The 16839-nt window shown below is 37.2% G+C and overlaps 1 protein-coding gene across 2 annotated transcripts in view; it reads right to left on the bottom strand.

The window, feature by feature from the left end:
* Positions 1-2366: 2366 nt before the first annotated feature.
* The window catches only part of DERA (deoxyribose-phosphate aldolase), a 103038-nt gene continuing 88565 nt past the window's right edge, over positions 2367-16839 (bottom strand). For both annotated transcript variants that reach the window (XM_014834249.3, XM_014834250.3), the window contains 3 exons: positions 7050-7162; positions 3364-3513; positions 2367-3059 (listed from right to left, as the gene is read on the bottom strand). In XM_014834249.3, the coding sequence (XP_014689735.1) occupies positions 3003-3059; positions 3364-3513; positions 7050-7162 (320 nt within the window). In that variant the 3' untranslated portion in view covers positions 2367-3002. The remainder of the gene's footprint in view (positions 3060-3363; positions 3514-7049; positions 7163-16839) is intronic.

Below are 16839 nucleotides of genomic sequence, written 5' to 3'. Positions count from 1 at the left end.
GCTAGATTTAGATGGTTGGTCTTCTCCAAACCACCATTTAGAAGATTCCAAGAGGCAAACGTGAGTCTTTTGAAAGTGTGAAGGTCACATGCTGACAAACGTAATATTAGGTATGGCAGGATGTATAAACAAGTAAGACAATTTCAATTCCAGAGCCCTGGCTTCGTCTCGTAAACTATTTCATGGCATCATGTGGATCTCGGTTCTGGGCTCAACCACGTGACCCTGCATATGCAATTTGCCCACTTTGAGTTTTTCTCATGCAAATAATGATGGGTAGAACTAGATATTCCCTAAAGTCTCTCTAAGTCCCTAAATTATATGATTGATTGCATAAAAATAAATTTAAGGCCTACTATGCTTTATTGAAAAATTGTGACAATTTGGGAAGGTTTGCTTTTATTAGAAGCTTTAAGCACAGAATACAGCAAGTCATTTTCTGATTGTATAAAGCATCTGTTCCCTATGTTCTGAAGTACACAAATCTGCTTGTAGTAAATCAGAGTCACCTCAGAAATGACCTCTTCCTCTTATGTTTTCATAGCAATCAACATTTACTAGGGTCTTCCTATTAAAGTCATCTGTGTTACATCTGATTTCAAGAGCCAGGTAAGGGCAGGCATTCCTGATGAAAAGCCCAGATAGTCCTTGGAATTAATTGTCCCCCAAAATATAAGATTACTTACCTTTAGATCAGGCCATGCTCATCAGCCTCTAATAGGTTTAAGGGACTCACCAGTCTTAATTTCCTATGTGAATCTATAATTGTCTACAGAGGTCAATTTCAGTGGATGCCTCATATAAATTAGAATTGAAGATAATGATGCCTGTTTACTTGATCAACTGAAATGACCAGCTAGGTTTAATAGGAGGAAAACAGAAACCCCTGTGAAATTGGAATAGCTTCAAAGGTGAAAGAATGTAATTATTTTTCTGCAAAGTTTCCTCTCCAAAGGTGACTGGCCATTGTGCTGGTGGGCACCTAGGCCAGCATGTTAGGAAGGAAGATACGGGATTCAGAGCCACTGACTGTATCCAAAGGCAGAAGTCAAGAGCCGGCCTTCTGCTCAGGCATTTGGGGAAAGCAGGGTTTCTTTTCCATTCTTATTTTAGTCATTTCATTTACAGTTAGAGAGGCACTTCGGGGGACTTGCCTAATTGACTCCCGAGAGGCAAATTCTAATTTAGATTGCTACAAAAGTGTTTTCTCTTTATGGCCATAAAACATTTTCTTGGATTTGTTGTAATTACCCTTAGGGTAATATAATTTTAGGTCTTTAAGAACCTTGATATCACTTGCCCCAACCTCTTTATTTTACAGATGAAGGAACTGAGGTCCACAAATGTGAAGTGACTGGACCAAGGTCACAAAGCTAGAAAGAGAGAGAGCCTGGGCTAGAATTCAGTGGATGAGAAGATGAAACCAAAACTGACTCCTAGTCGGGGGATTTTCTGCTTATAAGTAGCTGGAATCTTGTTCAGGGAGGAAAAGACTTTCTCTATGAAAATCACCATTTAAGGAAATTTGGGTTCTATAATGTGGTAGAGGTGCTAGCAAACAAAAAAGGGGGAGGCGGGCAGGCCCAGGGCATAGTGCTTAAGTTCACCTGCTCTGATTCAGCAGCCTGGGGTTTACGAGTTCAGATCCCAGGCACAGACCTACTACCACTCATCAAGCCACACTGTGGTGGGGCCCCACACAAAATAGAAGAAGATTGGCACAGATGTTAGCTCAGTAACAATCTTCCTTAAACAAAAAGAGGAAACCTGGCAACAGATGTTAGCCCAGGGCCAATCTCCCTCACAAAAAAAAATAAATAAGTAATTTCAAAAAGAGAGGAGGTGGGGGGTTGGGAAAGAGAGAGGGTAAGGGAACCAGTAGACCTCAAAGCACATTATTTTTCTCTGGAGCCGACAGGGAGGTCTGGTTACGTGTCTGTTATGTCCTGAGAGAGGGACAGTTATCCACGGGGATTGACTGCACTGCCTGCCTGGGCTTGATTCTTGACTCTGCTAATTTTGAGCTCTGTGACTTTTGGCAAGTTGCCTAAGCTTTCTGTGCCTCAGTTCCTCATCTGTAGAAAAGGAGGCTAATATCAGTACTTTCTGTTGTATGGGTCAAAAACCACACTTACTTACCTACTCTTACAGGAATTAAATAAGGATTAAGTAAATTCCTATCAGTAAAGAGTGTAGCACATGTTAAGTGCTCTATTAGTGCTTGCTCTTTTTCTCCTATTCACTCGATCAGAAAATCTTAAAAGTTTCAGAATATATACATCAGTTGTATTCATTAATAATGTACTGAGGTGTTTTATCTGAGATAAATACCCAAGGACTCTGAGATAGAGTCAGAAAGTCATTGATAAAACTTCATTATATGTTTAATGGATTAATTTTTCAATATGTATTGTTACAATTTAAAGTTTCCCTTTTTAAAATAAACAACTACAGGGATTTCTTAATTAAAAAATTCTATGATATCCATAGCTTTATATAACAACAGAAATTTCATTAGCAAAACGATTAATAAAGGAGCATATCTGTTGCAAAAATTAAAGACGGATTTTCACAGCAGAAATTAGTGCTGAGTCAGTGACTCTTGAAGTTTAGTCACAGTACAGCCAGCAGATCAGGATGCTATATTTTCTTTTGCTAGAGCACATTTCTTGGGCAGTTTAACATTTCTTTTTTCCATTAGAATTTAACATGGTCAAAGCTATCATTAACATTTTACTCAGAGTTTTTAAGAGAAAAGCTTCACAAAATTAATAGTTCAGATCTTCTAGGAACTAAGACCATTACAAACACGCCTGAAATGAGTACCATGTGTAGACAAGCTGGGTTTTTTTCTTTAATTCTTTGAATTAAATTCAATGGAAATTTCAAGGGAAAAAAGTCAGTTGCCTATTCCCTCATTTTTTAATTAAATAATTTTGGCAATTATGCAGAAAAATAATTTTTAAACTTCGTAAAAAACTTTTCTGGAATTCGTCGCTGATTTAAGACATTGGAAGATCATGATAAGCTGCATATCTTCCAGTCACGTGATGGTAAATCTGGGGAGAAAATAGTTTAGCTAATTAATAATTACTGTATTATTATATGCATCAATTAATAATTGTACTATACATAATTAATCATTTTAATTAACATTTCATTATAAAGCCCCACTATCATGTGCTTCAACAGAATCTGCATCCAACCTACTTCAGTTGGAGGTTTGCTTGGAAGAAGGCAGAGGTTTGGGTATGAAGGGGTAAATGAGATGAGTTTCACCTCTAGTTCTCATAGCCCAATGGGTGACTTTTCATTTCCTTCTCAAAAATACTTGTCAATTTGTTCCAATGGGTTATGACTCACCTGCCTCTCGATGTCCGAAAGGAGAGTGCTGGCACCTATTCGAAAGAGTTCTGGCTTCAGCCACTCATCTCCTAGCTCCTCCTTTATGAGAGAGAGCCAAGCAAGGGCATCCTTTGCACTGCGGATGCCTCCTGCTGGTTTGAAGCCTATCTAAAAGGGAAGATGGGAAAGAGAACAATGTTTATTGTTATTAGATTGCTTTAAAAAATGGTACTGCAATAATATAAGGTCTCGATTCTTTCTCTCTCCCTTTTTTAAAGTCTATTTCATTTCACCCAGCAAAGGAGCTTAGATCACTGACTCATGCCCATTCACACCACAAAATGACTTTTTCAAGATTAATGGGAAGAATGTTGCTGCTTCTGAAGAGACACTAATGAGAGTTAATAACCCTCATTAACATTTCACTTATTGGAAAGTCATAAACCTCAACCACCTAGAGTACAGTTGTGAACCTGGGATAAACAAGAGAGGTGTCAATAAACAGGAAAACAGATATCACAAAAGCTCATTCGTTCTACATTTCTACAAGTAAGCCTGTATAGTCACCTTTCAGCCTCCATCTTGAGGGGGAAACAGACAGATACGCATATATAAAAGAAGAAGAGAAGAGGTGAGGCCACGGGAACCAAACTGGCAGCAATCAACAAGGGGAGCTGACAGTTGTTTTAATCAACTAAACTGCAGGAACCTTTTTTCTAAGTTGTAAGTAGACAGAGTTATATAAAGCAGCCAGCCCAGTTAAGCACAGTAGAAAAAGACAGTGTAGGGGCTCTTCACACTTCAGTAGTCTTTGAAGGTGACCATAAAATAGCACATTTCAGCCAATATCTGATGTTTACAAATGATGTCCCTGGCTCCATCAGAAAAGGATAAACGTGTTCTATATACAGTAAAACCTGCTTATCTGGATTTACTTGTCTCAGGAACTTGTCTAGCCAGTAGAGGGGAGATTTTACGGATGGGAGCAATGAAAAAAACACCTCACAGCCCAAGTACTAAAGCTCACATCTCTGACGCTCAGAGCTGTTGGTTTGATCGGTGGCACGAGCAGGGGAGGACTGCTAACAGAATACTAGAGAAGGGAGACAATATATGAATGGCCCCATTATCAACCCAAGCTAGAAGTCTCATACTTCACTTTGACACTGCCATTTTCCTCACCACACCACACCCAATCAATCAACAGTCAAGATCTACCAAGTCTACCATCTTAACTTCCATAGCTTCCAGTAGGCATACTTTCCTCTCTACTCTCACTTCTACTGTTTTAATTTAGACCTTCATCAATGCTCACATGGAATATCAGTAAGTCTCCTGTTTTCCCCTGCCTCAAGCACACAATGTCACGCAGCTAAGCAGCAGCCTGAGATTCTAACCCTATCTGCCTATCACCCTGGAGCCCAAGTGAGTCTGTAAGAGTGACGAGAGGTGGAGGGAACGGGGGAGATAAGCAGGATGAGGTTATTTATTAAGAAGAGGTAAAAAAAAAAAAATCAATTAGCTAATATTAGCATCAATGTTAATCATAGGAACATTTCCGTCAATTAGGCAACGCCGCCAATAGATTTTTCTATATAGTTCAGTTATGTCAGCAAGTTTGGCAATGTTGCTAAAGAGAGGTTCCAGCATAAGTTCATCCTATATTTTTTTTAAGGGAGACAATATGGAAAACATAAATCTGCAATGAAATCAGTTATGAAGTATTAAACCTCTGTTGCTCAGGAGTGACACTAATCATGGTCTGAAAGGCGGCCCATCACATTTTAAAACACCCCTTAAATCAATGATGTAGAAACTTTACAGCCTAATCCCAGGCAACTTGTCAACAACCTGAAAGGAAGCATCTGATTTGCAGATACATCCACAGATCTTCACTATAGTGGTTACACGAATACGACTTGACCTGTACCTGTCTGCTTCCTAATAAAACTGGGATGAACTTTGTTGAAGGGGTCAATACAATTAAAAAGAAAGTATTGAAAGACAGCAAAGTGATCCTCCCTCTGTACTATGGTCTGGAACATGGAGCACTTATAACCTCTAACGAAATTGTTTGCTTGTCGTCTAAGGGCTCTCCTGGGAAGGGACTTGCTCCTTTTTCTATCCGTAGCATTTAACATATGTTAACATGGCGCATAGTTAATGACTTAATAAATGTTTGTTGATAACAAAACAGGACTGGGTCCCCAGTGGCGAGTTTTAACGCTGACTATGGAGCTTATGAAACATAGATTCCTGAGGTCTACCCCTGATCCAGAACGCCAGGGATGAGGGCCCAGGCATCTATAGGTATAAAAAGCTTCATATCTATTTGGATGTTCTTTGGCCAAGAATAAGAACCACTGGTCTAGTGAATGGTGGTGGTCTCACTTGGGGGGCCCAAAGATGGAGTTCTCATTTTTATAGCTTTTCTTAAAAAATTTTTTATTTGAATCACTGCAGAAAGTCTACCAAGTAAAGGTTACTCAAGTTGGGTCAACTTTAACATGTAGGTCACCGTGGATACTAATCCTATTTGTACTTTTTAAAGATATGAAGTTATCTTGAAGGAGAAAATTCTGGAAGGAGTTCATTTCCTCTCAAACCCAGTACATTTATAAACTGAAGCGACAGTCACATATAAAGTCATCACATCCAGTTGGCAAACGATTAAAGGGCTTTTTTGGGGTTCTATGCAGCAGCCATTGAGATTGGTTTTAAAAGATGCCTTCTGAGGAAGGGAAAGTCTCATTTAAGAAAAGAAATTACCTTTCTCTACAATGATGTAAAAAAAAAAAATCCTTTGAGATAGTTTGTAGCTAAACAAGCAACTTGAAGTAAAAAGGAAAATCCAAACTCATTTTAAAAAACACCTCACATGCATTTTTCCTTTTAACTTCGTATGTTTCAAAAAAAATATATATATATATGTATTATTTTTCGAAAAGCTGACAAAAGCTAGCATATACCCTCCTCAGCTTAACGGTCTTGCAAAGAGCACATCCAACTGCCATAAAACGCAAAAATGGATATTTAATTCAAGAGCTATATAACGTCTAGCTACCTTTTCCCTGCTGTTTCACAGCATTTCATTATTTTGTTTAATAAGTTCATCTCCTCGAGAATTTTCTCTTCACCTCATATTATTAAAAGTAATAAGTTTTTCTGGACCGGGGGTTTCCCAACAGAAAAACCAATTTATGTGTGTCCTTCAATAATGACAGGAAAAGATTATTTCCCATTATATTGCATACTTTCATATCACCACCACAGCTTATCATTCAATAAATGTTACTCTGCAATTCTTTCCATTCCTCAAGGAAGTTTAATTTCTGCATTAACCTGTTTTCGCTGGCCAACGCCTTACCAGAAAGTCTCTGTGTTGCAGCAGAATTAGTTCGTTAAAAGAACCCATTTAGGAATCCCTTGTCAGTGATAAAATTGTCTTCGGTTAATAAAGGGACATAAAGTGAGTTTACATCTTGATCACACATACCTGCTCCCACACTCACCCTCACTTCCTGTTAATGGCACATTTTTCTTGTGAATGTGTTCTTTTGTAAGGAAAGGTAAATTAAACATTTATCTTAATAAAGGTAACTCATTCACACCTTTTGCATGTTAAGACAGTTATCGGGGCTGTAACTATTATTATAAATAACACAATCTTTACTCCGAAGAAAGATTTGCTGGCAATAATATACCTTGTTTCCAGTTTTCCAGAAGAAATCTCTAATGGCCCGTAGCATTACTATAGCTACGGGGAAGGTGGCATTTACTGTTTCTTTTCCAGTAGAGGTCTTAATAAAATCTGATCCTAAAACAAAAGGAAGAAAAACTCCATGTTAATTAAAAAACTTATTTTTTACACTTGTGAGTCAGTGGCAGAAATGAGTCACGTAAATTTTTTTCCTGAGGAACACAACTTTATTGTTTCACTAATTATTTGAAAAACTAAAAACAAAATCTCTTTTTAAAATAATTCTCTCCATATGATTTGTCCCCTTTATTATAAGATGAATTAAATTAAGGACCAAATGGATTCTCACTGACCCCAGGGACTCTTGCCTCTATATTTCCATATCTCCAATTAAAATTGAGTTGGTTTATTTAATGAATAACTGAGAGGAATAAAAACCATTTTATTCCCTGTGTCTAATATCCTATATCACGATGCTTTAATACAAAACTGGAGGGCCTACTTGTTTTCCCCTCATTTTCTTATGCTTCAGAGAAAGTACACGGTACAGCCTTGACAACACAAGAAGAATCACCATTAGCTGATTTCTACTGCGTGTTCATTAATGAAGGCGCTATTAAGATTTTCACGAAAGACACCACGCTATTTCATAACTTGCAAATATTTTCAACAACTTCCTGTCTCTCAAATGTATCTTAAACCTAGTTTAACAGAATAGCACAAGGATACAAAGAAATTATAATAGTTAAGATTCACTGTGCACTAGGCACTCTTCCAGGGGCTTTACAAATGTTAACTCAGTCAATTCTCATAATAACCGCGCAAGTTAAGTATTAACATGATCCTCATCTTTAAAGAGGAAACTGAGGCACAGAAAAGTTAAGTAACTTGCTTGAGGCCACAGAGTTAGTAAGTAGGGGAGGCAGAATTCTAACCAAAGCAATGCAGCTTAAACAATACTCTACAGTGTCTCCAAGAAACTTACCTAGGATCACATAGTCAAGATAGCCAAACAAAGACTCCACTTTTCATGTGGTTACCTATCCCCAAAAATCCTCAAAGTGTGGACCCCAGACCAGCAGCATGGGCACCACCAGGCAGCCTGTTAAAAATGCAGACTCTGAGGCCCTACTCTAGACCAACTGAATTTGAATCTGAATATAAACCAGGTTCCTAGGTGATTCCTGTCCAAAGTCACAGCCCTAGCCCACTGAATCTTCGAACCACCCTTAAGGCTAATCTCAGAGATTCTCTCAAGGTCCATCAAAAAAGTGGGCAATAGAAGTGGTCAAAACTTTCTCCTCTAGTTTCAACTGGAAAAGATATTTCCATGACTATTCTCTGGGTCAAGATTCAAATCAATAGACCTTTAGTAAGCACACTGTGTGAAAGGCACAGTGGAAAATACATAAACAAATAATTCAAGTCCTTGCCCTCAAAACCATACAAATTCTAGGTGCAGGTGGAGATGAGCATAGATCCTGGGTTATCACTTGATGAGCTAGAAGTCAGGAGATCTGGTTTCCAGCTCTGGCTCTGATATTTACCTGGCAAATTCCATCTCCTAAACTTTCTCATTTGTACAATACATCTGAAAATTCTTAATTGCTTCACAGTGTTATACAGGAATCAAAAGAGACAATCTATGTGAAAGTACCTTGAAAACTCTCAAGTGTTATACAAATATAAACGGAGCAAGGACCTAGGTAGGGTTGCAATCTGTAAAAATACCATAGGAATTCTGATCCATCAGAACAGGTCATCAGAAGCCTTCTTTACTTTGGGTCTGTAGGTCCATTGGGAGAAATGGAGACTACCTGTCACACAAGCATTCACTCAACAAATATTTACTGAGAACTTACTATACACTAGACTCTGTTCTAGATGCTGGGAATAGACCACTAAACAAAACAAAGCGAGCAGATTTTCTAGAAGAGAAAGACAATAAACCAATAAATATATAATAAATGTCAGGGAGAGAGAAGTGCTATGAAGAGAAATAATGCAACGTAATGAGATAGAGAGGGGATGCAACGTAATGAGATAGAGAGTGGTGGAGCTGGGGAGAGGTAGCTATATTTAAACAGAGTCATCATAAAGGAACCTCTGATAAGTGAAATTCAGAGACTGAATGAAGAGAATCTGTGAAAAGCGCATCACAAGCAGGAAACAGAGAGTGCAAAAGCCCCGAGGTGGCCATGTGCTAAGTTGATGAATGAATGAATGAATTGAATGAATGGGACTACGAAGCCGATGCGTGGCCCCCACAACATCAGAAGAAAGACGATCAAACAGAAGAGCTTCAAGCCTTCAAATAGATGTAAGAAGGTGAGGGGAACATCCCAAAAGAATTCACAGTGAGACCAAGATGTGTTTTGTATTACATGACATTGTCTTTTGATTCATTAGAAGGCATTCGGGTACAACACTGGATATCATCTAAATTCTTTTAAGCATCTTGGAAGAGGAGATGATTAAGATAAAAGACAAAGACCACATCTGGAGGCCTAAACAAAAGGTATGGTCACTTAAAAATCATACCATCTAAAGTTAACCAAAAGAGCCAAACTCCCTTGGAAGAGTCCAGAGGCTGAGTAAGGGAGGAGACTCTCCTCCTAACGTATCTGGGAGGAGCAGCGCAGAGCACCTACCACAGTAGCCACAGTAGCCCGGGAGTAGTAACAGTGGCCTACAATTATCTGTCTGTCTAGCCCCCTTTCTTGACTATATTGTAAGCATGTTTCAGGCAGGTGCTCTATCTTGCTTACACACATCCCCAAAGCATGACACACATACGTGAGAAGCTCAAAGGAATTTTGGATGGGTGGATGGATTGCCACAGCTACAAAGGAAAAGCAAACTACAATATTTTCCACCTTTAACTGACTAATGGGGAAGGGAAGACAGTTTCAGGCTTCATTCCACGTCCAGTAACAAAACTGGGCAAGTGGCTCATAAGAAAATATTGTTCTATTTATTTTTAAATAAACTTTTAATTTTAGAATAGATTTAGCTCTACAGAAATATTGTGAAATAGTACAGTTTCCATATATATACCCCATACCCACTTTTCCTTTTACTAACAACTTCTATTAGTATGGCACATTGTTATAATTAATGAATTCATATTGATATGTTATTTTTAACCAAAATTCATACTTTATTTAGATTTCCTTAGTTTTACCCACAATCCAATCACATCCAGGATACAATATATTTATCATGTCTCCAAAGGCTCCTCTTAGCTGCGAGTGTTTCTTAGACTTTCTTCATTTTGATGACCTTAACAGTATTGAGGAGTACTGGTTAGGTATTTTGTAAAATTTCCCTCAGTTGGGACTTGTCTGATGCTTTTCACATGATTAAACAGGGGTTATAGGTTTTTAGGGAGGAAGACCATAGAGGTAAAATGCCATTTTCAGCACATCCTATCAAGGGTATATCCTATCAACACGACTTACCACTGTTGATGTTGACCTTGAGCACCTGGCAGAGGGAGTATCTGCCAGGTTTCTCCACTATGAAGTCACTCCCTTTTTCCTATTTTCCACTGTACTCTTTGCAAAGAAATCCTTATGTGTATCCCACACTTCAGGAATGGGTAGTCACAATCCATCTCTTTCGTGGGGGGGGGGGGGCAATAACTACATAAATTGTTTGGAGTTTTTTGCTTGGGAGATTTGTCTCTTCTCCATTTATTTACAATCATTTATTTATATCAGTACAGACTCAAAGATATTTATTTTATACTTGGGTTTATAAGCCAATATTACTTAATTTTGTTGCTTAAATGGTTCTAGCTTTGGCCATTGGGAACTCTTTCAATTCCTTCCTTATTCCTTTGACATACTCCAGGCCTAGAATAAGCCATTTCTCCAAAGAGCCCTCGTTCCTTTTAGTGGAGAACGGTATTAGAAATCAAGATCTTGGTGTTAGATGTACTCATTGCTACTGTAGGGGTCTTGCTTTTAGGCCCTCTCAGCTGACTGAGCAAGGAAATATATATGTATATACTAACCCATTATATACACATATCTATCAATAATTCCATGTGTAACTGTCTATATCTATATTAAACTAAACATGAGTTATAGTGATGTCTCCAACTCTGACCCATTACCATATAGATCATTCTAGCCTCACCCCATTGCTGATCTGTAAACTCTCACTCCAATGGTGAGAAACCTGGCACCTGCCATCTGCCATCTATTTATTTAATTGTTCACATCCAGTATCCACGTATAGTGCTATCAATATTGTTAACCATACCATCATTGGTATCATTTCTTTAACAGATATAGGTCTATTCAGACTACTTCCTCTAGTGTGTTTTGGTTGTTTATATCTTTCAAGGAAGTGACCCATTTCATCCATGTCATCAAATTGTGGGCAAATACTGTTGTTCATAGTATTTCTGTATTATCATTTTAATGTTCATTAGAACAGTAATAATCACCCTTCTTTCATTTCTGATATCAGTAATTTATGTCTCCTCTCTTTTATTCTTGGTTAGTCTGATAAAACTGAGATTTATCAATTTTACTGATTTTTTCAGAGAACTAGCTTTTAGGGTTTTTACATTTTCTCTATTGCTTTTGTTGCCAATTTCACTGATTTCTGCTCTAATTGTTCTTTTCTTCTGCTTGCCTTTATACTTAAATTGTTATTCTTTCTCTACTTTTCTAAGGTAGAAGCTGAGGTTATTGATTTTAGAGTATTCTTCTTTTCTAATATACACATCTAATGCTATAAATTTCTCTCTAAGCACTGCTTTGGCAGCATCCCACAAATTTTAATAAGTTGTATTTTAATTTTCATCTGGTTCAAAATGTTTTTAAGTAATTTCTCTTGAGAATTCTTTGAACCATGTGTTATTCAATTTCCAACTATTTGGGCATTTTCTGCTATCTTTCTATTACTGATTTTTCTATTTTAGCTCCAGTGTGGTCTGAGAACATACTGTGCATGACTTCTATTCTTTTAAATTTGTTAAGATGTGTTTTATGGGCTAGAATGTGTCCAATCTTGGTGAATTTTCCATGTGAACCTAGAATATGTATTCTGCTGTTGTTGGATGGAGTTTTCTATAACTGTCCATTTGATCATGTTGATTGATAATGCTATTCAGGTCAACTATATCCTTGCTTATATTTTGCCTGCTTGAGCTATCATTTACTGAAAGAGGGTTTTTGAAGTCTCCAGCTATTACAGCAGATTTGTCTATTTCTCTTCTCAGCTTTATCAGATTTTGCCTCACATATTTTGATGCTCTGTTGTTTGGTGCAAACATGTTTAGGATTTTACGTCTCTTTGGAGAAATGGGCCCTCTTTATTATTATGCAATTCCCTTCTTTATCCCTCATAATTTTCCATTTTCTGATGTCTGCTTTATCTGAAATTAATATAGCTACTTGTGCTTTACTTTGATTTGTGTTAGCATGGTATATCTTTCCCCATCCCCTTACTTAGAACCTGTTAAGTTTTCATCTTTAAAGTGGATTTCTTATATACAACATATAGCAGAGTCTTGTTTTTTGACAATCTGTTTTTCAGTGGGTATATTTAGACCAATAATATTTAAAATTACTATTGATTTATTTGGATTAATATCTACAATGCTACAGCTTTTCTATTTGTATTTTCTCTTTATTAACTTTTACACCTCTTTTTCTGCCTTCTCTGACTTTAATTGAACGTTTTCTGTGACTCCATTTTATCTCCTCTCAGAATATCAATTATACTTCTTTGGTACATTTCTTTTAGTAATTGCACTAGAGTTTTCCATTTACATTTTTAACCAATCTAAGTCCACCTTCAAATAACAGTACACCACTACACAGGTACTGCATGTATCTTTTAACAAAGTATTTCTATTTCCTCTCTGCTGTCCCTTATAATATTGCTGTCATCCATTCCACTTATCTATATGTATAATAACTCAACACATCATTACTATTATTACTTTAAACAGTTAACTTTTAGATCAATTGAGAAAGAAAACAAAATTTTTTTTGAGGAAGATTAGCCCTGAGCCAACTGCTGCCAATCCTACTCTTTTTTTCTGAGGAAGCATGGCCCTGAGCTAACATCCATGCCCATCTTCCTCTACTTTATATATGGGACCCCTACCACAGCATGGCTTGCAAAGCGGTGCCATGTCCACACCCGGGATCCGAACCTGCAAACCTGGGGCCACGGAAGCAGAACGTGTGTGCATACTTAACCGCCGCGTGACTGGGCCAGCACCAAGAAAGAAAAATTTTTATTCTTCATTTATTCCTTCTCTAACACTCTTCCTTTTTTCATGTAGATTAGAGTTTCTGACCTCTATCATTTTCCTACTCCCTGAAGAACATGTTTTAACATTTCTTACAGGGCAGGTCTGCTGGCAAGGAATTCCCTCAGTTTTTGAATGGCTGCACTCCTTCACTTTTAAAGGATAACCTCACTGGATATAAATTTCTAGATTGGTGAGGTTTTTTTTGTTAACATTTTAAGTATTTCACTCTATACACGTCTTGTTGACATGGTTTCTAATGAGAAGACCACTGTAATTACTTCCTTTTTCTTCTATAGATATTTCTTCCTCTGCTTCTTTTTCAATATTTTCTATTTGTCTTTGGTTTTTTTCAGTTTGAATATAATATATCTAGGTATAATTTCTTTGATATTTATCCTGCTAGGTGTTCTCTTAGCTTTCTGGATCTGTGGTTTGGTATCTCATTAATTTTGGAAAATTCTTGGCCATTATTACTTCAAATATGTTATCTGTTCCATTTTCTCTTTCTTCTTCTTCTGGTATTCCAGTTACACATATGTCACACGTTTTGAAATTTCCCCAGTTTTCAGATGTTATGTTCTATTATTTTTAGCCTTTTTTCTCTTTAGATTTCAGTTTAGGAGGTTTCTTTTCCCCTATCTTCATGGTCATTGATTCTTTCCATAATCTACCAATAAGCCCATCTAGCAATGCGCTGAATCCAGTCTACTGATAAGGTCATGATGCATTCTTCATTTCTGTTCCAGTGTTTTCAATTTCTAGCACTTTCTTTTGACTATTTCTTAGAATTCGCATCTCTGCTTACATCACCTATTACTCTTTCATGTTGTCTTCTTCTTCCATTAGAGTCATTAACATATTAGTCAGAGTTATTTTAAATTTCTCTTTCTGATAATTCCAATGTCTCTGTTATATCTGCATCTGGTTCTCATGTTTACTTTATCTCTACAGACTCTGTTTTTTCTTGGCTTTTAGCATCTCTTATAATTTTTTGTTGAAAGCCAAATATGACATATTGGGTAACAGGAACTGACACAAACAGGCCTTTAGTGTGACTGTGACTTGGAGTTGGTCTGTGTTTAATGTTTGCTGTAGCCATAGGTTCCAGTGGCTTCAAATCCAATAATATCCTTGTTTTTTTCTCCCCTGTTCATTTTGGGCTTACTAAATATTCCTCCTCACAGAGAGTCTATGTCTGTTAGCTCTGTTAGCTGTAATCCACTGGATTACATTACTGCATTATTAGATTAATGGTGAGGTGGTAATATAAGGGGGAGAGGAAGTATTTTATAATCTTATGATTAAATTTCAGTCTTTTAGTAGGCCTGTGTCCCTGGGCTGTAACCCTCACAAGAGTGTCTTAGCTTTTCTTTCCAACTTTGAAGAGGCAGGAAGACTAGAAGGAAAATGCTCTCCTGGATGGGATAAGACTCTAGTAAAGTCTTTTGCCCTCGAGAGTAGGCCTCTGTTAAAGAGAATGCTCTGGGTATATTTTGCAATGATTATCTTCCCCTTCCCCTGCTACAGCCAAGAGAGGTTCTTTCTTGGCTCTTCACTGTGAGAATGGAGTTCCTGGAGTTAAAACTCACAAAAGGGTTGGGACCACACTCAGCCTCCAACAATTTGTCAAAATTACCATTTAAGTGTTCCTACCAGTTTATGGCTCCAGCAGGTAAGCAGACCTTGGTTGTGACTCTCAGAATTTGCCTCTCTCTCCAGATTTCAAGGTGGCAATTTGTCCTGTGACCTAGGTTCTTTGAGGGGTCTGAGAAAAGTCACTAATTTTCAGTTTATTCAGCTTTTTCTTGTTCTAAGGACAGGAATGACAACTTCTAAGCTCTTCATATGTCAGAACTGAAACCAGAAGTCCTTAAATATTAAGGCTAGCCTTTATTATCTAGAAATCAGGTATGGATGGACACACAGATTATATATGGTAACTTAACATGTTTTAGATATATGCCAAGTAACTATTACAGTCAACAAGAGTTGGAAAGATTCAGAGAGATTCACTTTAGCTAGAATGATAAGGGAAGGGTTCAAGGAACAAGTACAATTTGGTATAGACCTTGAAGGAGGAATAAAATGTAAAGATGAGAAGGCAAATGGAAGAAGACCACCATTAGAAGAAACAGCAAAAGCACAGAAACTATAAGACATGCCCAAACAACAACAAATGGATCAATCTAAGGAATTTCCATGAGGGGCAGGGAGCATGAGGGTGGGAGATGGTGATATTGGGGGGTGGGGGTCGATGTGTGTTTTAAAACATGTGACTGTAAAAGTCTCCTAGGAAACATGGGGTCTGATCACCTGAAATCAGTGTTAAGATGTTAAATTTGGCCTCAGTGTTGGATTGGTTGACAAAGGACAACTGAGAGTCAGAGACCACACAAGAGATTAAAACAGCAGCTCAGGCCGGCAAGCACCACTGGCTATTTCTTTAAATCCAGGAATAAGACCTAGCCTTAATTACACAAAATACTTTAGAAAGTACATTAGTATTTTACTACTGTCAAAAGAACAATGGATTTTCCAGTGAGACTAAGCAGGCACACACTTTTGTTTTACTTCTTATTTTAATATTGCTTCCCTTGCCCCTCTGCTAAAACAAAATTACCTTAGAGAAATAAATACTAGATTTTGAATTACCAACACCACAGAGCACCACAGACTCTCCTCAGAGCTCATGTAAACCCAACATCAACCAAGCTCACCTCTGCTCAACTTGGGGGAAAAAAACCTTATGAGAAACTATCACACAATTAAAATAACCATCCATATAAATGTTCTTTCATCAGTGCCCACAATTTCAATGAAATGACCAAACTACGAGATGAAAGGCATGAAAATTCAAAAGTAACACATTAAATAGACTAGCATTTAACTGTGATTAATTGAAATTAAAATTAATAATAAACATAGTATTATATTAAATTGTATTTTTTTATTTTCCTAATTTGAAATCTCTAGCACAATACTTTTTTTGTGGTCTAAAGCAACTCAAAGCTTTTCTAAGGCCTATAATTACAAGTCTCCATGGTACAGTTTCATTAAAAACTTTCATTAAACAACAGCTGCCCTTGTATATGGTCTTCTAATCAATTTGGTCAAACAGAATGACTTCTAATCAGCTGTTGATAAAAATAGAAGATGAAATTTTAATTCTAATAGATTAACCACAAACTCAAGACAGTCTTCAAAATCCATCTAGCTCTATTCTCCAGTGGATTTAATGACTATTCAGCAACTCATTACTAAATAGAACAAGATGAACATTTTCCAGTTCATTAAAGAAATGTACTATGTATTTTTGCATTGTCCTCATGATTCGTTACAGGGAGTCTTAATTACAAGATAATGGATAATGGTTATTAAATGCAGACTGCAGTAATGAAGCTCTATTCATTTGCGAACCTCAGAGACTGCAAAGAGAAGAAAATAAAATTACTAGCTTCAAAAGATTAACGGATCAAATTATTATTCAATTTTGAAAATCTCATTCAGACTTCAC

This window comes from Equus asinus, chromosome 22 (assembly GCF_041296235.1).
Source record: "Equus asinus isolate D_3611 breed Donkey chromosome 22, EquAss-T2T_v2, whole genome shotgun sequence".
Classification (NCBI taxonomy): Eukaryota; Metazoa; Chordata; class Mammalia; order Perissodactyla; family Equidae; genus Equus; species Equus asinus.
This window is presented reverse-complemented; position numbering and strand designations above follow the sequence as displayed.